The sequence below is a fragment of the Cryptomeria japonica genome, chromosome 10, assembly GCF_030272615.1.
Source record: "Cryptomeria japonica chromosome 10, Sugi_1.0, whole genome shotgun sequence".
In the NCBI taxonomy this organism is placed as follows: domain Eukaryota; kingdom Viridiplantae; phylum Streptophyta; class Pinopsida; order Cupressales; family Cupressaceae; genus Cryptomeria; species Cryptomeria japonica.
Genome location: NC_081414.1, coordinates 546,660,030 through 546,686,220, shown reverse-complemented (window position 1 = coordinate 546,686,220; position 26,191 = coordinate 546,660,030). Strand labels below are relative to the sequence as shown.

Below are 26,191 nucleotides of genomic sequence, written 5' to 3'. Positions count from 1 at the left end.
CATATTCAATCGCTATCCTTTTCTGTGAAGAGAAAAGGATATTGGCTTTTTTGAAAAAAGAAGAAAGATTGCTGTCCCATCCTATTTTATTTCCAAAGTTGTAGTTAGATAGGGGGAGGCTTCCCTTAATTAGGAGAGTTTTTACTCGTGTGCTGTGGTTGAAACCACAATTTTGTATATTTCCCAAAGCGTACAAAATTTTCAACCAACACATGGGTACTACTGTAATTCAGAATTCATTTGATGGTAACATGGAACAAAATATGGAGCCAAGCATGGACCTTCTCCGAAATGAACCTGCCCGGGAAATTAAAGAAACTTCCAAGAACGCAAAGATACAACAATGACAAATTTTGGTTAGTAATCCCCCAAAGGCCCCACAAGATGAAAATTCTACCCACGAAGAGTCTAACAAAGAAATTGTCAATGGAACTAGCAATCAAAGAGAGCGTCCTATAATTTTCTATCAAGGGAAGGATGAGACTCCTCCATTCTTATTATTCGTCAGAATATTTGGAAAACTTTTACATAATTGCTTAGTGGACTCCGGTGCTTCTAGCAATGTGATGCTTCTCTCTATGTGCAAGAGACTGGGATTGATACCTCCACAGACCAATAAAAAGGTTACTCAGTTGGATAAAATGGAAGTTCGTGTGATAGGGGAACTAAACAACATTCACATGCAATTGCAGCTGATCCAAGAATTCAGAGTTGCATCGACATTTCTGTAGTAGATATTCCTGATGGATATGGCATGTTGCTGAGTAGAGAATGGTCAAGAAGACTAATTGGTTACATTTCCACCGACTTCTCACACATGTGGTTGCCATGGAAGGGAGTGCCAAACCAAATAAAGATAGACAACACATCAAGACTTCGGATGAGGATCACCAAATATGGTGGAGACAATGAGATTTTGTTTCTCGAAACAGATTTGTGTTCTTACAGGCCCAAGGCAGAAGAAATTTTGATGATCCAAGGGTCAAGCCAAGGATCAAGTCTAAAAGAAAATAATCAAGATGAACAATCAGAAGAAAATGAAGGAATGTTCGAAAATTTCAGAAATTTTGTCTAGAGAAGAGTGAATCAATAAGCTGAATTTAGCAAAGATATCCGCATTCAAGATCTATTGCTACCCAATTGGTGTTGGATTCACAACGCTTCCGGTTCAGAATCCTCATGCAAAATGTGTCAAAAGGCCATAGAAGAGGTATACAAAAGGATTTCACAAACTTCAAAAGAAATCGATGATATTGAGAGTCTTATCACAAAGTCGACTCGAAAGTCACTAGACCAAGGACAATGTTGTCAAGGAGAGCAAGAAATAGTTGATCAAGTTTGGACCTTACGGTTCGATGGATCCAGATCAAACAAAGGAGACAGAGTTGGTTTCGAACTACTAAGTCCGAATGGTGAAGCCTACCTTGTAGCACATTGGTTGCAATTTCCATGTACCAACACGTTATTGAATATGAATTATTAGTTCAGGGTTTATTGCTTACTATCAAGAAAGGAGCCAAGATTCTACATGCATTTGGAGACTCCGAAATAGTCATCAAGCAAGTGAGAAAACTGTATGTTTGTCATGATAAGAGACTGAGTCGCTATCGTAATAGGGTATGGGACCTCATTAAAAGTTTTGATGGTTTCAATATAGAATCAGTGAACTGATAAAAGAATCAGGTAGAAAACTCATTAGCACAAACGGTTGGTTCATTGGAACCACTTGCTATGGACGACGTGAAGAAATTTACAATTGAATTGATATCAGTACCTTTAGTCCTTGATAATATTACAAATTTCCAAGTTTTTGATGATGACAGACACATACTTGAGTTCTTGATGAACTCTGATGTCTTTGCTGCCCAAATCATCAATGAAGAGGAAACCGAAGAAGTAGAATTTGATACTGAAGGAATAATGAACTTGAAGTCAAATATCATTCGCAAGGGAATGGTGCAACTTGAAATAATTTTTGATCCAGACAAAATAAGTGCTCCGAGACACCAAAGTTGTGAAGGAAGTGAGTGTGACATCGTGAATTTAGGAACAAATTGTTGAAGAATAGCATAGTAATCTGATCTGATTGAGTCATCTAAACAACTTAGGTTAATAATTAATATACATTGCACTTGAATTGACTATTATATGATTCGATTTTCTTGGACAATTAACATATATCGATTAATATATTAATCGATTCATATGTAATATGCATTACATAGAATCGATTCATATATTAATCGATTCTATAATGTCAAAGTGTAAATCGATCCCTTGTTATTCCATGTTAACTAATCTATCTTTGACGTGTTAACACTTGAACCAATGCAATGATTAAACGGTTTGTTATTAACTTGCTGTTAGACATGTTTGTTATCTAATTGATCTTGGAGGGTCGTGATGGTTAAGAAGATATGTAATGACTAAGGAAGTCGTGTTGTTTGAATTAGATATAATGCTGCGTATATCTATTCAATCTCTTCCTTCACTTTGATATCGATCAACAACAGAAGATAGTATCATTAAATACAGTCCGCATTCAATATATCAGAATCATACGGTATTATTAGCAGATCAAACTCCTTGTTCTGCATACATTATATCACCTGTCAATCTGCATTACATCAGTTACAGTTAGAGCAAATTCTATCACTGTGACGTGATCACTCTGTTCAGCAGATCACCATTAACAAAGCAAATTGAACCTAGGGTTTGAACCAAGTTGAATGTCTTTAAGAGGGCAATCTTGACAACTGTCATATAACTTTGAAATTTAAAATTTGATCTCTTAAACTTAACATGGTATCAGAGCAGGATTGAGCAAAGATCAAGATCAGATTTATATAAGCTAGATTATCTTCTATTATTGTCTTCAAGTTCATCTATTTCTATCAACGTCAAGATGGTGAATGGAATTAGAGTTGAGAACAGACTTGAAGGAGCATTAAACTTCGTATCTTGGAAGTTTAGAGTTATGCTTGCCTTGGGGGAAAATGAATTAGACGAATTCGTGAAGGATGCCATACCGGAACCAAAAGAAGAGGATGAGAAGCTTCAATGGAAGAGAAAGAACAACAAAGCAATGAAAATGTTGGTTGATTCTGTGAAAGATCACATTGTGCCAATCATCTCCAAGTTGACAAAGGCATGTGACATGTTCAAGACATTAGAGGAGATGTATGAGATTAGCAACACAAGTCGAGCTCTCGCACTGAAACAACAACTTAACCACATCAAAATGACGAAAGGAGAATCCATCATGTCTTACTTCATGAGGATTACTGAATTGAGAGATCAACTCTTTACCATTGGACACACTATCAATGGCAAAGAAGTAACCATGTTGGCTCTTAATGGTCTTCCTTCATCATGGGAGCCATTTATTCAAGGGATAAGCGCAAGATCAAAACTCCCTAAGTTTGATTGATTGAAGACAGACTGCATTCAAGAAGAGTCAAGATTGGCTACAAGAGGTATCGGTCAAAGCTCCACAAATGAAGATATTCATGTTCTTGCTGCGCACTCCTCAAAGAAGGGTAAGAAAGGACACTAAAAAAGAAAGAAAGATAAGGAATGAAATGATGCTCCTATGCACAAAAGAAGGAAGGACATTTCAGAAATCCAATGCTTTAGATGTGACAAATATGGTCACTACGCAATGAAATGTCCAACTAGGACTATGCCTCAAGCTTCCATTGCAGATGTTGGTGAGACTATTCCACAAAAAGGATTCAGATGGATTCATATTCCGAGCGATAAGTTTTCTTTTTTGTTGAATAATGTTCATGAATTTAATATGTAGTTTTTTTGTTAATTCATGCAATTACATTATGTGTGTTATTTGTGAAATAACTTTGTCAGTAGATGTTCGCTTACAGCAAGCTGCATTTGGATATCTTGTGTTTTAAATTTCTTCAATTTACTATGAGAAATTTGTCCCTTACATTTAGGACATCTTTAGAATCACAGTTTGTTGCTTTTCAAGCTATAGAGTTTTGAATTTCTATTTGTAATGAAGAGATTGAAATTCAGGAGGAATATGTAGAGGACTTTAGTGGAGATTTTGAGATTTTGCATTTCCGTTTTTTTATAAAACAAATATCTACCTACAGAGGTACAACAGTTCACTTGTGAAAGCCATAGAGGCACTTGTGCTGGTAATGATAGCATCTAGGGTTACAAAGCCAAGATTGAGACAAGAGGGCTCTCTCAGTGAGAGGGAGCATACTGAAAGGGGATTGAGTTAATGGTTGAATGTGCAATGCACTATATTGCCCAAGAAAGGCAGATCATTGCGCTGGACGAGAGAGTGTTGGCTTATCTCGGAGAATTGGCCATCTAGGAAGCATTCAGGATCCCAAGTTACAACCGGACTTCATTCAAAACCAAAGAGGAAACCAAAAGAATTTATGAGGACTAGCTTGAGCCTTGCGCGACAACTGTCAATAAGCTGTGGCTGGAGAAGCCAAGGCCCACCCTCAAAAAGGTGCCAAAGAAGTTGCTTCGCATTGATTTCAAGGAGGATTATGGGGATATTATTTTGTTGTTGAATAGAGTTATGGACAGCCCTCAGGGTGCGCCATTTGAAACTTGGATGTACTATTTTATGGATGAGATTACTTCAGGGGTCAAAATGTTCAATTGGTCTTGGATAATCAGTGACAACCTTGATGAACAATTGAGAAATTTGGAAAGGACGAGGTCCTTTTACATGAGCTCCTACATTATTTACCTATTGGTAAGAAACTACAGATACACATGATTGATTTGCAAAGGTGTAGTAGGTAATGGCAAGAATGAATTCAAAGCTTATGATTGTTATCCACAGCTGCATCTTTATGACAAATCCCATTTCAAGCAAGTGAATGATGCATTTTTAATGTACATCACTAGGATAATGCAAGGAGGAACTCATTAGAGGCTCACTCAGGAAGCCAAGGACTTGATAAGCAAGTATGGATCCTGGTTTATCTGGTATTTGAGATTCACATAGGTGAGAGTCCAGGGATTTACTGGATGTCCTTACTGACTTCCAATTTATCCCACAACCGAATGATATTGCTTGAAGTTCTTAGGCAATTGGAAACATATGAGTTCTTCCAAAGAACCAAGCACGAGACTGCCATTTCGTTTTCATTTTTCATTGGAAATATGCTTGAATCCTGCTCATTGGCACAGGCAGCTGAAAGTGCAAGGCTAAAAACCTTATCTCTAAACATTTTATTCAATAAAAGAGAAGTTTAAAATAAATTCTTGCCAAATGTTAATGACTATCAATTTATTAACAAATTGTGGTTAAACAAATGAATGGTTCAATCATGATAACTTATGTAAGCTATATAATAAAATATGAAATATCACTAACATCTTATCCTTAAACATTATATTCAATAAAAGAAGAGTAAAAAAAAATTCTTGTGAATATCTAATTTATTAACTCATTGTGATTAAATGAACGAATGGTTCAATCATATGGTGTTACTCTTTTAAGTTTAACAAACAAAAGAAATAAAAAACATCAATTTTTTTTTACAATGCAAACAAATGTGGAGTGAAGAGTGGACATACCTAGAGAGATGATGGTAGACTTGCATTTAATCTTCCTTTTTCTCTCCCTTCTTCTCTTTTTATTTTGCTTCTTTCTTGTTACACATGTAAAATTAAATGGCCTTAGGGTTTAGACTCCTTTAGGGTTGCATAAAGGTGAGAGCCTTGGTGCCCCCCCCCCCCCCCCCCCCCTTTTGGTACCAGTTTTGTATGCTTTTTTATTCTTATTTTTCTAAAATAAATTTTGATAGCCACAGGGTACATTCTAACATCCTTGAGATTGTTGAGGAACATCTTGACATCCCTTGGAATGGTAGGACGCCCTTGCAGTATTTCTAAAATGGGGGACATCCCTCTTTTTTTGCGAATGGATCTAAAGGACACAATTGGTAGGCTCTGATACCAAATGATATGAAAACAACCGAAACGATAAAGGATACTAGATCGCTACAACTATATATTTTGTATGCTCATTTGTATTATCATAATATGTATATATAAGTTACATTGGATATTTAAGGGAACTTCTAGATGGAGGATGCACATAGCAATCTGTGCAACATTAAATAATATAAAACAAACTCATGAGGCAATGTAAAACATTTATTGAAGTACACTAAGCCATGTCACTACATTTAATAAAACACACCATCCCATGTTGGTATGTCTCATCGTGCAGACTATTAGGGTAGATGTAAGCAGTCAGTTTCCTTGTCAGACATTTTATAGTAATTTATAAATTAATATCAATCAGTGAATTTTTTGTTATTAGCAAAGCATATATCCTGTTTGTATATTTGGATCTTACCAGTTTCTGATGGATATTTTGTAACCTGTAATAAAGGATATAACCATACTATTATCACATTCAGTTACAGAAAAGATCGAGTCAGAATGTATAAAATTATGCGTTTCTTTCTTTATTCAATAATGGCATATTTAAGTTAAAGCAATTTTTTATCTGACATGGTGTATACATTTTGTTGTACTATTTAGGTTGAATTGGTAGTTGAAGCGCAAAGAAAAATTGTTGAAAGTGGTGATCTAGTCCTTTATTCAGCAGAAGCTTGTCTTTGTGATTCACGGAAATTGTTCAAGGACAGTGACCATTTTGATTTACATTCAACAGAATTTACTTGGTTAAATCCCTGCCAAAAGATTGAAAATAAAGTTGGTACTCAGGGTTATGGTATGCTAAGTGGAACAATTCAAAGCCCAAGTCTGTGGTCTGCAGAACATGTAAGATGCCTAGAGCTTCTTCCTATTTTCTGGATCATCTGTTTCTTCTATTTTATGTTGAGTTTTTGTGCAGATATGCACTGCATGGTATTTAATCCAAGTCAGAGTATCGAAACTTGCAGAGTTAAGCACTGTTCTATTCAAGATTGAATCAGATATATTATAACATCCAGATGCTCCTATACTTTTTTATTTGCATATCTGACATCAATAACTAGATAGCGTTACTTGAGACAAATTACATGTATTTTGATAGATTTGAATTTTAGGCTCCATATATATCTTAGAGAAAAAAATAATGTTTAGTTTGAAGGAAACAATCTGATATTATCAAAGTAAAGGCATTTAAGGTCAAACTTGGAAAATCATACAAAACCATGTACCAACCAGATCTATTAGCAATTTCATGGTTTTGAAAAAGTCACTTTCACATGGGCAGACACATTCAATGCTTTTAGAGCTAGTCAACAGATAAGATAATTATTTAGTTCTAACAAAGCTTCACTCAGTAGGCTATAACGAAAGAAACAACTGGTCAATGAGCTGTACCACTCTGCTGATAGGGTGTCAGGTGGCAGGTTGCGTGTTTGTAGGTGACATAGTAAAACAATTTTACTTTAGTCACAGGCACACCTAAGAATATTTCAGATATGAATCTTAACCTAATTGATGCAGGAGCATCTAGGGGTGTACAGCAATCCTGCATTACCCAAAAGTATTTGATTTTAATTTTCTATTAAGTTAAGGTGATTAAAAATAAATGCAAGCATCTATAGGTCTCCATGTACCTAGGAAATTTTCCAAGGGGAGATATGGGGTTAAAATTATTTAATATTTGTGGCCTATGTAAAGGCAATTGCAATTTTTCCTATCATTTATAATGCTAAAATCATAAAAATGCCCATCTTGGCGTGGGAACAAGGAAGGGGAAGAGTAATGCACTCATATTTATTGAATGGTTACATTAAAAATGGGAAAAGACACCTTTTTAGGCACCCACTTTGGAAAATTGAAGAGACGACATCTTAGGAACCCTTCTAGGGAAGTTGAAGAGTCATCTATTGGCTATTTGTTGCATTTCTTGATTGCCATGTGTTGTTCATCAAGTGGGATTTCCAAGAGGCACAATGATGTAGAGGTGAGGATGTAGATGTGAACTAGACACAAACACAAACAACTTTACAATGGAAAGGATTCACAAAGGAAGATCCCTCACCCAATTCACCTCAACAACTTTGTGACAACCAATCATGGCTACAATGGCAACATTCATGAGCAACACCCAACATCAAGTAGACAACTGGTCTGATGGCCTTTAAGGCATTAGGGGACACCAAACAACACAATGAAACACTCTGCAACTGCCCTTGTTAAGGATCATTGCATTCCCTTCACAATGCACACCTAGTCCTAGTAGCCCTCCAATCCGGGTTTTTGGCACTTAACTCTCTGATCCTTGACCTCTGACACAAAAGGACAGATTTAGACACCCATTTGGGAGTTGTACAACATACCTGGAATTGACCCTATGGTGTTTTGGAACATACTGACCAAAAATTGACTGGTAAGGGTTTTAGGGGCTCAATTAGCCCTATTTTGCAAAGCAACTACCCCACAATTGGTCTCAAGTTCTCAACCAATAGATCTAACAAATGTAGTTCATCACCAAACCAACAAATCAATAGGTTTTGGGCGCCCAAACTCTCTGGTTTGCATCATGTCTACAAATTTCTTCAATTTACCCCTATTCCTAAGCCTGTCACATAGAGATGCCAGGCTAGGGCTTCCTCAAACTTGCACCAGACTTGATCTCCCGCTCTCTACTTACCTGGATTATTGAAAGGACACATAGAACCTCCATTCCACCGGGTTTAGCAGTTTTCAACGGTGGAATGGGAAGATTTTTATGATTTTGTGACCAAAACCCTTTCTACCTAGGTTTTCAGAACAACTTCCAGTTAATGTATACAGTTTCTGGATTTGATTGTGTAAATTTTTTTAACCATCAACATTTCGAATCACACTCCATGATCCATCATCAGGATGAAGAGAGCTCAAGGTGGTGTAAAAGGGCCAACATCATGACAACATTTTCTCATATAGGGCCAATGGCCAGCATGACGCACCAATTGAGTTCAAACTCATTACAAATGGTCCATAGGACCTTGTTAAACCCTAACATAACATGAAACGTGAAAGAAAAAGAAAAAAAACTCCAACTAGGCTCATGGAGGCATGAAATCCATTGGATGCCCCTACACCACATAAGAATGCTATAAAAGAGAGGCTTGGGCTAGTTGTTTAATCATCTAGAGTTGAGTGGATCATTGAGAGTTGATCCAAGGTATAATGGATCTTCTAGAGTGTTGTGGATCATTTAAAATGGAGTGATAATTTGAAATTGAGAAGAATTCTCCTTCATTTGAGAGTTGAGTTGTAGATTTTCTTGCAGGATTGGTAAAAACCCATGATGCTAAGCATTATAATTTCCGAATATTTGTGTTTCTTTATATTGAAGTAATAGAAAATTAGATTTTTCTATTCTTGCAATTTCTATGTAATTTTATTTGTTATGCTGTGCATGAATCTTGGGTGGAGTAACCCTTGTATAGTGTAAAAGAGGATGATGGTATTAGAGCGACAGTTCCTAAGTGTGTAGATAGAGTATTGAACATGAGGCAATCCAACACTAGGACCTGTGGGTGGAGTGCATGAGTTTCTTACTATCCTCCAACATAGGTTGAGGTTGGGTAGTGTTGTGACCTTTTTCTCACATCACCCCATTGCAAATGGGGACCCTCCGTTTTTCCTGCTTTCTAGGGTTTTGTTAGAGCCTTGTAACCTTCCTGCGTCAGTATTGCCAAGTTTGTTAGTTTTGAGTGACCTGAGTTTTGAACATTACGAGTCAGTGTGTTCAAGCCATGGTTAGAACAGAGTCTAGACGTCGTCATTGTGTCTAGAAAGCCCAAAGGATGAAGATCGCAATTGATTTGAGTTAATTTGGACAAATTTCTATTTTTGGAAAGTTTTGCTTTTTGCTTTTTCCTATTTTTAGGAAGTTTCGTTTTTGGCATTTTGAGAACGATTCTTGAAATGGCTATTTTAAGAAAGTTTTTCCTATTTTTTAGGGAACCTTGCTTTTTCTATTTTTAGAAAGTGGATCTAGGGTTTGCACTATTGACATTGAGATGCATTGAAATGATCGACAAATTCCTCCAAAAATCCAAGTTCTGTTCAAAAAAGCTAAGTTCCTAAATTTTAGGGATCTTGAGAAATTTGATGGATAAATGGGAGGTGGTTTTCAAATTTCAAGATGATCCGACAAAAATTGCAGAAGTTATGGAAATTTCAAGTTTTGATCATGTGGTTCCTGAAATTCATTGTCCGCCCTACCAAATGTTACAAGTGCAAGCAAATGTCAAAGTTCGCCATGAGTGGAGAGTTGAGGTGTGAGGAATTAAGAAAGTTCACCCTGGCTTGTGAGAGGGTTCCCAAAGATGATGAAGTCCGGCCCTATCAAGAGGTTGAGTGCACAAACATTACAAATTCCGCCCTAGCAGGAGTAAAGTGGTGCACAACTTAAGTAAAGTCCGCCTTCCTATGTGGTGCATCCGTGCATCGTCTTTATGAAGTCAGCCTAAGAACATAAGTATGGTGCCTAAAGTTAACAAAGTCCGCCTAGGCTGCAAGAAACAAGTTTAATCAAGTCCGCCCAAGAGGTGTGTGAGCATGGTCATGAAACAAGGCAAGTCCGCCCTCCTAAGGTGCATAAGATAAACAAAGTCTGCCTTGAAGCTAGATAGGAGTGGCATGAACTCAACAAAGTCCGCCCTATGAAGAGGTTGAGTGCATAAGATGAACAAAGTCCGCCCTAGTTTGGAGAATGAAATCAATGAAGTCCGCCTCATGTGAAAACTCGCTAAGTCTGAAATGAAGGAATATTCCAAGGAGATGTCATCAAGATTTGATTCCCAATTTCAAACTATGACATATTTGGAAAGTTTTTAAAAAGAGAATATTGCAAATTTGGTTCGAATTATGAACTGAAAACTGAATTAGAAAGTTGCATTGGAAAGATAAGATGAGGATTTCGAACTTGATAGTGATGACAAAGCAACTAGGGATCAAAATGGAAACTTGCTTTGCAAGCCCGATAGATTGAATGTCCAAGTTTGATGTATGAAGTATAAATTAGAAACAAATTTTGAAGATCCTTTGTGTTTCTAAATGAAGAATTCGAACTCCAATACAAATGCCTTTCATTCTCTCATTTCATCATATGAGACAGACTTAGGATCGTATGCATCTAAGACGAATGAAGTCTTGATGTTGCAGACATCATCTAATGGGAAGAACACCAAAGAAGGATCAGAGCCTGCAATGATGGAAGACCAAAACAAAGATGAGAAACTATTTGAGAGTTTCAGAGATTTTATCTGGACGAGTATATTCCAGAAAGTAGAGTTGAGGAGCAAGATTCATGAGCTACTGCTAACCAACTGGTGTCGGATCCATGACACATCTCACTCAGAGTTCACTTGCAAGATGTACCACAAAGCAATTAAAGAAGCTCGTCAAATGCTCCTACAATTTGCAGATCCCGAAAGTGACATGGAGAGTAAAGAAGATCATCGGAAACGTGAATCTCAAGAAAACATAGATGAATACACAGAAGAAGATCAATTACAAGACCGTCGCAATCGTACCTTTGAAATTCAAGCTTCATCGTCCTCTCGAATGATCAAGCAAGAACTTGAAGCTGAAATAAACCAATTGCTAAATTGCCTTGATTATAGCAAGAAAGTCCCACCATCTTCCCAGATAAAAGAACAAGTTTTAGTATCATCCCAACTTGAAGAACAAGTTTGGATCCTAAGGTTTGATGGATCCCATTCAAAGAAAGGAGCAGGAATCGGGTTCAAGTTAACTAGTCCCAATGGGGAAATGTATCTCATAGCTCGCAGACTCCAGTTTCCTTGCACTAATAATGTAGCCGAATATGAATCATTGGTTCATGGGTTATTGTTCGCTATAAGCTAAGGAGCCAAAATTTTCCATGTCTTTGGAGATTCAGAGATAGTAGTGAGACAAGTGAGGAAGCAACATGTCTGCCATGACAAAAGATTATCTCATTATTGTAACCGAGTTTGGGATCTCATTGAGAGCTTTGATGCTTTTGATATTCAGTCAGTAGGGCGGGTAGATAATCAGATTGCCAATTCTTTAGCCCAGGCATCAAGTTCACTTGAACCTCTCGCTATAGAGATCATGGATTGGTTTTCCATAGAATTGTCATCAATTCCATCAATCCCAGACAATGTTACAAATTTCCAAGTGTTCGAAGATGATGATCATATTCAAGAATTTTTGACAAATTCAGATGTATTTGCCACTCAAATAATTGATGAGGACGAGACACTAGAAGAGTTTGAATTTGATGATGATGGCGTCTTGAATCTGAAAACAAACATCATCCCCAGAGGAATGATACAGCTAGAAAGGATGTTTGATCAAGACCAAATCAATGAGATGAAGAATCAAAAGACTGACGGTGACCAGTATGAAAAAGTGAATATAGGAAACGAAGATGAAATTAGGAATGTGTGTATAGGTAAAGTTTGCACACCAGAAGAAAAGAATAGAATAATTCAAAGCTTGAAGGAATTTGTTGATGTCATAGCATGGAGTTATGAAGATCTAAAAACTTACGATACCTCTACCATAACACACACAATTCCTCTCAAGCATGACAGTAAGTCCTTCAGACAATGCTAAAGGCCAATCAATCCGCTGTTAGAGCCCCTTATCGATCAGGAAGTAAAGAAATTGTTGACAAAAGGGATAATATTCCCAGTACGCCATTCAATGTGGGTTGCCAACATGGTCCCAGTCAGAAAGAAGAACGGAGAAATCAGATTGTGTTGATTTCCAGAATTTGAACAGGGCCTTAGGAAAGGACAATTACCCCTTGCCATCTCTTGATGAAGTTTTACAAATGTGAATGGGTCACAGATGATGTCCTTTTTGGACGGATACTCAGGCTACAACCAGGTACTTGTTGAATATAAAGATAGGATGAAGACAACATTCACGATAAAATGGGGAACATTTGCTTACAAAAGGATGCCCTTTGGGCTAATCAATGCAGGGGCCACATTTCAGAGGGCCATGGATATTGCCTTTAGAGAACTAATTGGAAAGTGTATAATCATCTACATGGATGATCTGACGTTGTTCTCAAAGGAGAGAAAGGATCATTTAGAAGACCTTAGAAAGATATTTCAGAGGTGTAGAAGGTATGGAATTTCCTTAAATCCGAAGAAGTGCATATTCTGAGTCATTGAAGGCAAATTGTTGGGGCACTTAATCACAAAGAAGGGTATATTAATTGATCCTAAACACATAGAAGCCATTTCAAGAATCAATTTATCCACTAGCCAAAAGGAATTGAGATCTTTTTTTGGAAAGATCAATTTTGTCAGAAAGTTTATCACCGGTTTTGCTAAGATAGTAAAACCCTTAAATGAAATGTTAAAAAAGAATGCAAGGATGGAATGGACACCACAGGCAAATAAAGCATTTGAAGAAATTAAGCAAGCCATAGCTGATGCTCCTGTCTTGGTCAGCCCAGATTACACCAGGCCATTTTACTGATATTCTTTTGCATCAGAGCATTTTTGTGTTGCAATACTCACGCATCGGACAGAGGGAAAAGACGAGCACCCTATAGCTTTCATGAGTTCACCTCTCAAGGATGCAGAATTGAGGTATCCCAATATTGAGAAACAGGTTTATGCATTGGTCAAGGCCAGTAAAAAGTTTAGGCACTATATTTTAAGCAGCAAGATTTTTGCCATAGTTCCTGATGCCACGGTTAAGACACTCCTGATGCAGAATGAGCTAGGAGAAAGACGAGGAAAGTGGATCACCACTATCCAGGAATATGATATTGAGCTACAGCCGATGAAGCTAGTTCGTGGACAAGCCTTGACACAAACTATGGCTATCGAAGGACCCGGATTCGTGCAACAAACATATGTTTTAACCAATACTCCATAAGAGGAATGGTACCATGATATAATGTCATATCTGCTGAATCATAGATATCCTACTCCCATGAACTCAACCCAGAAAAGAGCTTTTAGACTCAAGTGTCAGCGTTATATGCTTCAAGGATCAGTCCTTTATAGGAGGAATCATGAGGGGATCTACCTCAGATGTGTGGGGGATGATGAGGTGAAAAGAATCATAGAACATTTCCACTCCAAATTTGGAATAGGTCACGGAGGAAGCCAGGCAGCCGCACACCAGATCCTGAGAGCCTAATATTATTGGCCTGCTGTTTTTAAAGATGCATATGAGCATGTGAAGACCTGCCACACTTGCCAAGTTGCTGCAACACGAGAGAAGAATCCTGCTATGCCATTACAACCAATCACAAAGGTAAAACCATCTTCTATGTGGGGACTGGATTTTATCGGTGCAATAAACCCACCATCATCAACGCAACATAAATACATTTTGACTGCAACTGATTACTGCACTAGATAGTCTGAAGCTCAAGCTTTGAAGAATTGCACAACAGATGCAGTAACTAAGTTCCTTGAAGAACACATTATCACGAGGTTTGGATGCCCGAATGCTCTAGTATGTGATAATGGTTTTGCTTTCACCTCTTTGAAGTTTTCAAACTGGGCATTCGATTATGGGATCACCCTAAAGTTCTCCTCGAACTATTATCCTCAGGGTAATGGATTGGCAGAGTCAACCAACAAGAATCTGCTCAGCGTAATCAAGAAATTGTTAGAGAAGAAGTCAAAAGACTGGCATACTCAGCTAAGATTTGCTCTATGGGCAGATAGAACAAGAGCCAAAAGGTCACTGGGCACTTCTCCGTATCATTTGGTTTATGGACAGGATCCAATTTTTCCAATCCAATTAAGGATTCCAACACTAAAATTAATGCAAGAATTTTTGGATCTAGAAGAGAGAGTTCAGCTCTGTCTTTCACAACTACTGCTATTAGAAGAACAAAGAGATCAAGCCCTGGAGAATTTTGCAAAATATCAAGGGACAGTGAAGCGATGGTTTGACAGATGTGCTACTATAAAGGCATTCATAATTTTCTAAAAATAGAAAGTTGCTTTTTCTTTTTTGAGGTCTTGGATTGTTTCAGCCTTAGGTTTAGGAAAACAGTCAAGTTAGAGGAATTCATCTAGAATGCACTAAGTCTGAAATATTTTTCCAATCCAGAGGATAATTTCTAAAAAGCTGATTGAAGATCACAAGAAATTGACTAAGTTTGGAACCTTGATTGAAAAGAAAATTCCTAAATTTCCTTGGAAAAATTCCTAAATTCCTTGTTTCCATGGCAAACTTTCTTGAGCATAAGCAAAGTCCACCTAGGCAAAAATGTTCAAAAATTCAAAAATTCAAAAAATCAAAAAAGAAAAAGAATTTCAAAACAAAAAAAAAAAAAGTAAAAAAAAAAAAGCTGGAGTACAAGGAGAAATTCGCCCAACTCATGAAAGGAAAGAGTTTGAACTTGGCTAAATTGAAAAAGAAATAAAGCTTCTAGAAGAGAGAGAAGCTTCCAAGTAAAAAAACGAATTGCCAATAAGTCTTAAAACAAAATTTAGCATTCAAGGTTTCCTTGTTCAATAGAGGATAGAATACTGAGTATTTTATTTTGTGTTCGAGGTGTCCTAAAAAACACATCAACACATTGCACTTAAAAGAAATACTTTGTCAGCATTTGAAGTTTGGCAATGATTGTTGGGTAATTGTGTCTAAGTTTAGAAAGCACATGGCTTAGTCAACATCCAAAATATGTAGTCAATATGAGGAATTCATGCCATAGGAACAAGCTAATTTAGAAGAAGACAAGGAGGACTTACTAAGTAAATTGAACTGTAGAAAAAGACAAAGGGACTTCACCGAAGTAGAAGACAATTCAGAAAAGATAGATGTATTGCCTAGTCAACATTCAAATAGGAGCACTTTTCGCATTGGTTTGCCTTATTTTAAAAGTGACAATCAGGAAATAAATGTGTGCCTATTCAAAAGTTCAGAAAAAACACACTTTTTGTAAATAATTGTCACCTTTGGAAGTAGTGGTCAAAATCAGGAAATCACACTAAGGGAGAAGGAAAGAAAAAGGTGCAGATTACAAAAGATTTTGATATTTTCATAAAGTCAGATGTCAACTAATGAGAATCACACCTCCTCCCTTAGATTTATAGTCATTGTAATATGAATTTTAGACTTGACCGTCAATTTCTAAAGATAGTAATAAGTATTGACGTTTCTAGAAGTCTCCTTTGTAAGATAATTCTCACATCTAAAACATAAGCTTATTTTTAGTATTTGAAAATATAAAAAATATGCAAGTATTGATATTTTGAGATGGATTAGTCAAGCTCAAGGAAGAACTGAAGTCAAGGATGTCTATATATTAAGGGATGACTTCCGTTTAATTGGAAGTTGTAGGCTTTGACTTTAGTTTTAGTGGATGTGATAATTTGTATCAAAGCTTGCAACTCATGCAAGCAATCAGTAGTTACAATAGAAGTTTAGTTAGCTTAATTCATTTATTTTCATCCATAGCTCTGTAAACAACATAAATAAGGGCCTTTTTGCACTTAAAATGGGAATTATAATTGTTATGCTTACATATTGTTGAAATTCCTGTTCACCAAGTATTTGTGATTGCTAATCCAAAATTCAATTTTTATTTGTTCAATCAAATTCATTAGACCTATCTTGCTTCTAAGTGTTGATTGAGATGTTTTGTTGTGTATTGATATATTGTAAAGACCACCCCAATTTTCATTTTGAAAGAGACTTGCAAACTACTATGTGATATCAATTAAATTGCTTAATAATCAACATGGCATTTTATCAAACACTTGACAAACATACAACAATATATGCAAACCTGAAACTTCTTATTTGTTGTTAAATACTGATTTGCAATATCAATGTGCACATTCAACTGCCTTATGGGCTGCGACAATGATTCTGGTTTGTATTCAACAATTACAATGCTTAGTTATGAAAATATGATAGAAAAAACCTGGAATTGAATGTTGTAGTGGTCTGCAGATGTAATGGTAGCCTTCCAAACTTCTAATCAGCAGGAAAAACAATTAAACTTCATACCAACATTGTTCATGAACTATAGCAGCACTATTCATGGTACTGTAGCATTTTTACTATTCACGCGGCACTGTAGCAAAACACTATTCACGCGGCACTGTAGCAAATCACTATTCACGCGGTACTGTAGCAAAACACTATTCACGTGGCACTGTAGCAAAATCACTATCTTCAAATCTGCACTTTCAAACCCCTGTAAAGACTTCATGCGAGAGTACCAGATGAAGCCCAATATGTTCCCTGAATGAAAACACCATTAATCCTCCTGACTGTGTCTTTCAACAGCGAAGAGAATGCTAGCAAAGAGGGATTCCATCCTCCAATCCCAATAATCAAATCTCTACGAAATCCAACAGCATAACATTAATCTCATCCCAGCATACCCCAAAAGAGAGCTCGCAACCTCAATTTATATCTTCTTCCGGGATGCAAACACTTCATTTCCTCAATGTGGGATAATACATTTTAGAATAAAATATTATTTCCCACAATGTACACATTAAAGGGAACTTTTAATATTTTAAACATTACTTTATATTCCCAACCTTATAATATAACGATAAAGTTAAATATTTAATTTAACTTTACACTTTATCGTTAAATATTCAAATATTGTTGATAATCCCTTTAAATCATTGTCGCCTTCAAATATTTTTTACTGATAATTATGCCAACCAGGGAAACACTAAAAATTTCAAGTCACTGCTTGGAGACTAACTTACTATAAATAGTAAGTGTCTAGAAACCCTGTCAGAGCAGCACCGATTGGCCTGAAACTGAAAACACCTAGGCCAAAACACCTCAGGATCCCACCAATGTCCTTGTTAGCCTTCGGGACTGTGTCAGAATAGGCTAACGACACCCCATATCATGTTGCGCTAAAAAGGGGACATTACATATATATTAAATAACTTCTACCAACTTTGTGAGTGTTTTATTGTAGGTCTTTTCGAATTTGGAGCTTATGACTTTATATCGAGTCTTTCAATTACTTTACCAAAGTGATTGCATTAATTGGCATATGATTTACTGTTACTGAAAACATTAGAATTGTCTACACAGTTTCATTGTGATGATCATTTAGCTTTTGCATGGAAAAGATATTTCTCTTAATTAAATTTCTTTGTTACTGAATATACCAACAGCCAGCCCTGTATATTCTTCTAGTTATGCTGAAAGACTCATCAGGCAATTTGATAGACTGTGAAGCTTGCCAAGTTGGCATCCGGAAGATTTCGTTCAGACCAAAAGAATTACTTGTCAATGGGAAACCGATTCTCATATGTGGAGTCAATAGACATGAACATCATCCACGAGTGGGGAAAACTAACATCGAATCTTGCATGATTAAGGTAAGTTTGAGTTTATTTTCTGAAGTTAAAATTTTTGTTAATGCATATTACAGACAATGGGCCGAGCGGATATCGTGAGTGCATACTTCAGTAATTTTACTACTACAATATTTTAATTGTGTCGATTTAGCTTTCCTCATTTGTGATCCTACCTGTATTTGTTTCTAAGTTAAATCTGGAAGAAAGCATTACCTGTCAATTGTTTTGTTTCAGGACTTGGTTCTTATGAAGCAACATAACATTAATGCTGTAAGAAATAGCCATTATCCACAGCATCCTCGTTGGTATGAGCTATGTGACCTTTTTGGAATGTACATGATTGATGAAGCAAATATAGAAACACATGGTTTTTATTCTTCAATACCACTTAGCCAAAAAACACATCCTACCTCACAGCCAATCTGGGCATATTCCATGTTGGACCGTGTAATAAACATGATGGAAAGAGACAAAAACCATTCATGCATTATATCATGGTCACTAGGAAATGAATCTGGATATGGACCAAATCATTCAGCTTCAGCAGGTAATGATCAACAGATGGTTTCTGCAGCTGTATGTCAAAACTTCTATTTTTGTTGTCTAGTTTGATGATTGGGTGAGTATTGCAGATACTAAATTGAGTAGAGTACTTGTGGTATTAATTCTGTTGCCCAATTAAATCAGGTTGGCTGCGTGAAAGAGACCCCACAAGAGCACTACATTATGAGGGTGGTGGAGCTAGAACTACGGTAACAGATATTGTATGTCCTATGTACATGCGTGTCTGGGACATTGTGAAGATTGGGAAGGACCCTACTGAGGGAAGACCACTTATTCTTTGCGAGTATGGTCTACAGTTTCCTCAAGGGTTTAAAATAATTTCAGGAAAATATGTTGGTTGATTTGTTTTCTATTAAATGCTGAATTTTTAGCCTTTATTGCATGACTGTTTGCCAACCTGGTTTTAGAATACTTTATTGACATGCAGGTATTCACATTCAATGGGAAACAGTAATGGGAACATTCATAAATATTGGGAAGCAATCAATAGCACACCAGGTCTTCAGGGAGGTTTTATATGGGAGTGGGTTGATCAGGTAATTTTACTTTTTCAAGCTGATAGTCCAATGCCCTTGATCATTGAGATTCAAATAAAGAATACTTAATTATATCTTTATTTTTTCTTTTATTTATTCAAAATTTCCATATGCATGGTTAAAATAAACTCTTTCCCTAACAGTTTTTAATGCTTGGTGGAGGGTTTTATGTCAAGCCGAGAAAGACTTTGATATCAATATAATGGGTGCTTTCCCTTACCAGCTATTTACTTAACAGAAAAAGGATTCAAGTAATTCACTGCCATAATAGTGCCACCCGCCCAAGGATTCATTATAATTTAGACAAATAATCTCATTCAAAATTATGAGAAGCAGGCAATAATTGATATGGCAAACATGACAGGAAGTAATACATGTTTATTCAAATTAATGTGATCATGTCAGACAAAATTTGAATTTTAAGCAGATATTTAAAGTTCTACTGAGTACATGTATAAGTGTTTTAGATTTGTTGGACATTGCAAGTAAATATTAGAGTCAACCATATAGAGCAAGGACAGGATACACCATTGTTGATTGATGGTGGAGCTTACATGACACAAAATATGAAGGCTATTTTTTTTTTAAATGTCTTATATCCATTACTACCTTAATAATTATTGATAGAAAGTTCTTGCCAACTAACATGCAAATGAAAGAACTCAAGAAATCAAAACACATTCCAAGCTTCAAACTACCTTTCACCATCTCAATTAAGTTACAAGGTCTCGAACAGGTCATTTAAAATTTTCTAGAATATTGTTGGTGAGGCCTAATACTAGATGCTGAATTTCAATCTGCAGGTCATCCATGTTTGTGCCACAAAACCACAGACATCATTGCCAGTCACCCATTGTGAAAACTTACTATGCAAAAAAGTATCAGGATATAGCTAAAATGTCAACCAACTCAATTCCATTGCAGATATCTCTCCCAACCATCCCTATTCATTTGTCTTGCTCTGAGAAATACCCAGCCAAAAAATTAGGGAAAGGAAACTGGGAGAAAATATCTCAATAGCAATGCTATTAAATACTATTATGATGCCTTAGCAATGCTATTAAATACTACTATGATTCTTTTGTAATTAATTAATTAGTATCATATAAGATTTCATTCTGACTGCTGAAATCTGAAGGAAATCAACTCTTGCAGGGCTATTGTAATTTGAATGTCAATATTCTCAATATAGTTGCTACTTAATGCAGCTGAATCAGCTTGTAAAAAATCTTAGAATTTGTGCATGTCTTCATCCAATACACCCATTCCATAAACTTTGTGCTAATTTAATTGGTAGTCTGCCGAAGATATTGAAGCCATGCAATATAGAGAGGTATTGAATTAGATCGTTACCTATATTGCTAGGTATGCCCCCCTGGGGTCTCAGTCCTGTAACCGACTGGTCTGGATACTGGTCCAATGATAGGAATGGGCCAGAGTGTCCAGGGTGGCAGGTTTGAGCCTTACTGCTCTTCAGCACTCCCAGGTGCACCTGCAATGACAGTCACATCAACAAAATTTAAAAAAAAAAAAATGACTTTTAAAAGTATTTTTTAAACATTAAACATAAAAAGAAAAACTTGAAACACATCCATGCTAAGAGTTCTTTGACAAAAACAAATCTATTTCACAAATAGTCTAAGTTACCAGTTCAGGTTCGGGTTCAGGGATCCGGTTTGCCAGTTCAGCTGAATTTTTTTGGGGTTTTGGTTTTGTTTGGGTTCATTATGGTTCGTTAGTACAAAATGCATGTAAAAGTCATATATATATATATATAAACAATTTAAAATTAATAAATCCTCGCTTCTTGAAAACTGCATGTAATAATTAATAATAGCATCAGAGCCTGCATATAACACAATCACAAAAGTAAAAGCAATCGATGTACCATGAAAACATGTAGCCGGCTGTGGTTGTCAATCAAAAGAAAATGCTTTCCATCTGCCAACCATTGCCGCTGTTGACTAGAACCCGCAGCGAACCTAGAGCTGCACTGGGACCAGACCAGGATCCGGCTCGAACCTGGACCTGCATCCAGGCTTCCAATGCCGTAACTGGTAACATAGCAAATATTCATTCATTAATTTCATTGTATTGCCGTTTTTGCATTGGAAGATTGCTGGTATTTTTCAAAGGAGAACAATTGCAAAGTGCCAAGGGTAGGAATCTAGCTTGCACAAAGAACATCTATCAATCTAATGTAAGTAGTTTAATGAATTCTTTCAGATTTATAACAATTGTTTTCAACTTTTAATAAATTTTTTCAAATTATTTTTGAAAAAAAAAAGAAGTTTTAGGAATTTCAAAATGTTTTTGGGTGTTTTTTGTACATTTATTACTTTTATTAGTTTATACCTATTGTGGGATTGCATTTTCTTTTTAGATTAATATTTTGTAATTTCTTATAACAACAATCATCAATTTGGGGGAGGAAGGCGTCTACAATGGACAAGACAAAAATATGGATGCTTCTATTATTCTAGCACCTCAAGCACCAACTCAGACATTCTTCGTTGAAAAAGATTGATAATACCCTAAACAAATCTGCATTGTCCATACCTACTTTTGATATTTACTCCTTTTCTAATCAGCCTACTAAGGTCCTCCCTGCTTCTGATCTATTCAAAAGAACACTCTTGAAACCAAGTTGGATTATTCCCCTGTCAAAAATATGTCTGCTGCAATTATTCAGGCCCCTCAAGCACCTACTCAGACTTCTCTCTTGAAAAGGATTCATGATACCCTAACCAAATCTGATTTCTCCATACCCAATTTTGGTTTTTCTTCATTTTCTAACCAGCCCACTAAGCTCTTCTCTGCTATTGCATATATTAAAGGAACACTCATGAAACCAAATCTGATTTTTTCTTTTTCTAAAATCAAGTCCCAATTTTTCTTTTCTGAATTCCACATCCCTTATATAATCCTCCGCTCAAAAGGCTGCTAACCCCTTTCATCTCTGTTGGGACAAAGAAAGTATTGACAACATCACACCTATGCAGCTCACCCCTACTTCCCCCTCAGTTTTCCATTGCTCTTGTTGCCAATATACATCTATGCTATCATTCTTCAGTCCATACTGCTTTGTTAAACATTGATGGAAACTTGTAGGAACTCATTAATGAAATGGAAACTAAGGGGAGCAGGAGATTCAGAAAAAAATGTATCAATCTCCTTGCAACCAATATCTAGTATCTCAGAGAAAATTTGATTTCCTTCCATAATTGCCTAAGAAAGCAAACTGAATTTCTTCAACTTTTGAGATTTTAGATTGGTTTTAATATTGTGGAATAAAACTACACACTCTACATATCAAATCCAATCTGCAATCTTATTTCTTAGATGTTTTAACTTTTCAGCTCATTTGAAGGAAAGATACAGCTCTTTGAACAAACAGTTCATGTAGCCTGCATATTCCTTGTAGTAGTATTGCACACTCACAATAGATATTAACAGGACGGCATTGCTTTTATTTTTAGAATAATTGCATTTCATCCACACTCACCTCACTACCTGCACCTCTTGTGCATATAGCCATGATGCCTTTCACAAGTTTATGCTCCCAGATTGACACAAGGATCGCATTAAATTTATTTCTTAAATATTAAATCAGTTTCATGTTCTACCTTAGTTTCGGCCTATCAGATATAAGTGTAGAACTTCGTAAATTTAGCTTGTACCTTTTCCATGAAAAGTGTACCTATGATCCAAAAGGCATTCTATTTGAGATGTTGGGAGCCCATTTTTAGTAGGAGCTAAACATTGAAGACTTTTGGGCAAATTATCTAGATGAATTTGAGGTAAGGAGCGATCATAGTCAGTTTACCAAGAAAGAAACGGTTTATTTTATCCTGGAACAGGCATGTGAGGAGTTTTCAGATTCTGATTCAAAAGTTTTGTCTCTTCATTTAACTGCAGCAAAGATGGAACAACAGCCTTTAAATTTGGTGAATTGGAATATAAATTTGTTTTACTTCTATCCATGATTGGACTAGATCAGTCCTAGATAGATGTAAGATGGTGCTGTAGTAAAAATGGTCACATAGAGAACAAATTTCAGCCTGGCTCATCACATCATCACCTAAAGAAAGAAATACCTCCTTCTTCACATGTGGATCCCAAAATATGTGCCAGAAAAACAAGCGGTCACTCACAAATCAACAAGATATGCACAAACTAACTAGAAATATAAACACTTGACATCAAATTAGACAGTAAATAAATATTGCTAGAGGTAAGAAATTTAAATCATTAATGAGGCTAAACTGTTAACATAAAACTGAAGACTAAGGGCAGAATGAAAAGGCCAAAAAATCTCTTATTAAATGCTTATGAAAATACATAGTTACTCAAACTCAACTCTTCAAAGGTTGACCATTGAAGCTTGCTAAACAAAAGCAAACCGCTGCATAGGCAAGGAGAATTCACAATGCAAGCAATCCCTTGCAAAGCTAGGATGCTTTGCTTATTTATTTACATCACAAATAAATTTGAGCCATTGAAAGGGCCTTCAATATCTACCATTACCATCTTCAGCAATGCCCCTTTTTTGCTGGAAAAAAGGCGTTTAGGCCCCAAAATGGGAAGGCGAAAGCTCGTAGAATGCTTTTAATCACTGGCTTTACTTTTTCATCTGCAAAGTAATATTGTCATTCCTTTCTTAACGAGAAATATTATTTTAGCTTTTCAGTTTTATTTGTGGAAGTATTCCTCTTTTAACTTTCACCCCCTTTATAGCTTTATGAGGCTTACGCCTCAGTTTTTAATGCTTTAGGTTCAGCTTTCTTACATTTTGTGCTCCTTTTTATTTAGAGGTACTACATCATAAGGCTTGTGTAGGCAAACATAAAATTAAAATTACGATAGCACATGGCAAAAGATTTAGTTTTTAATTTTGCAAGCCTTTGTGGAAAATTGAATAATTTCCCACTCGAGACAGCCAAATGTAGAAAGCACCTCGAATAGGAGTAATTAAGCATCAGTTTCATGGTAGTGAAAACTTCATCATGGGAATTTTATAGTTCAAAGCATTATTTTGCTGTAATTTTCATCCAAGGCATACAGGAAGTCCAGGGCTTCTATGTGGATCAAGTGCCTTCTAAGAGTACGTTTGTTTCCTTTTTAGTGGACACTTATGGATGGGGACATTTGCAGTACCTTTTGTAGGTGTTTCTAATCGTCATTTCCATCCAGGATGTATTAACATGGCCCCACCCCAGGGAATGCCTCTTTGAGGTACATTAATTACATTTCCTAATAAGAGATCTGATAATTCAATATTTGAGAGGGACAATTAAGAATAGAGGAAGAGTATGTTAAACTATATTGTTTTTTGATGTCATCTTTATTCTTGATGAGCTTTTTAGATGCTTTGTTTTCATGAACTTGGTTAGATGCTTTGTCCTATGAAATATATTCAAATATTTGTCTATGTTATGTAGATTATGTCATTAATATTTTTGTTATGGTTGTTGTTGTTATTACATTTTTTAGCACATGTTCCATTAGTTGTGTATGAGTGGTGGCCCTGAAACTATAAAAAGTCAACCTATTTTAGAATGAATTGTCATCATGTTACTGAGTACCATAGCTCTCACTTCGGAGATTAATGCTGGACTTCTTGTTTTTACTTTGTTTTCATAATTCAAAAATTGAGTTTGTTCTCTATATTGTGGGCACATACTCTTCATGCATTATGGTCGCAAGCATAACCGATCCCATGACTTAGTAGATCTGTACGTAGGAAAAATCAAGAAGCAAGATGCCATCATTTATATTTACGTGCATATTGACATTTTAAAATATTATAACAAGGAACACAAGGTAAGATAGAATGCAGGAAATGCAATAATGGAGATCTGCTAGACAACAATAATGCAAGCTGTCCAGCTAATATTTAATTGGATCTAATAGACAAGTGACAACAAAATGCAAACTGTCCAGCGAATCTTTAATTGGATCTAATAGACATATGTAGTCTTTTTTTCTGGTAAAATTAAATTTTATATTGAAAATAAGTAAAATACACAATCTCATTTTAAAAGCTTATATTAAATAAATGCCTATTATATAACTTAAAATTAAAAAATGCATACATTCATGTATACATGCTACAAGTTTGAAGCTAGTTATTGGAATACAAGTAACATAATTTGAGGGACATGAAGTACAAAAGATCAAAATGTACACTTTTTTTTAATTCATAAGGCAAAAATTTATTTCTTTAAAAACAATTTTACATCCATTGCAAGTCCATCCTTTGGGCTGCGTAGCCACTGCAGATTTCTCCTATTTTCATGCTAAGATGCTATGCAGGACAAAGGTAACCACGCAATTTATTCAGACCGCGCAAGGTCCATTTAGCAAACTTCCATACTATACTAGACTTAACAAACCCTATTCACTGTCTTGTCCAAACCTCCATTCTCAATTGAGGGTCCTTAGTTACCAAATTGAGATCTTGCTCAAGCCAGACACACTGCTCTAATTGAGCTTGAGTAGCCAAAGAACAAGTCTTTGACAATTGCAAGATGGAGACCCCTCATTCATTCCTTCACTTGTTTCACAAAATCAAAGAAGTAACCAATCCAATCTCTGCCTCTAGACGATTCTAGTTTTTGGTGATTTAATTCCATATAGAGCCGCTAGTATCTGAAGTAGTCCCTTTTTGGGATTGCATCAAAGTTTGATTCTAATGATGAGTGAATCAAAAATCTCAAGATATGTAAAATCCTTGGTGACTTCCTACCTCAGAAAACTCCACATTCCTCCATACCTTTCTCTGCCAAATTAGCCAGAGAATCCACTTCCCCA

The 26,191-nt window shown here is 36.1% G+C and overlaps 1 protein-coding gene across 1 annotated transcript in view; it reads left to right on the top strand.

Annotated features, from left to right (window-relative positions):
• The window catches only part of LOC131060759 (uncharacterized), a 297,226-nt gene that overhangs the window by 113,470 nt on the left and 157,565 nt on the right, over positions 1-26,191 (top strand). Inside the window, exons 8-12 of the mRNA XM_057994137.2 lie at positions 6,547-6,789; positions 18,093-18,299; positions 18,513-18,825; positions 18,966-19,125; positions 19,270-19,378. Of these exons, the coding sequence (XP_057850120.2) occupies positions 6,547-6,789; positions 18,093-18,299; positions 18,513-18,825; positions 18,966-19,125; positions 19,270-19,378 (1,032 nt within the window). The remainder of the gene's footprint in view (positions 1-6,546; positions 6,790-18,092; positions 18,300-18,512; positions 18,826-18,965; positions 19,126-19,269; positions 19,379-26,191) is intronic.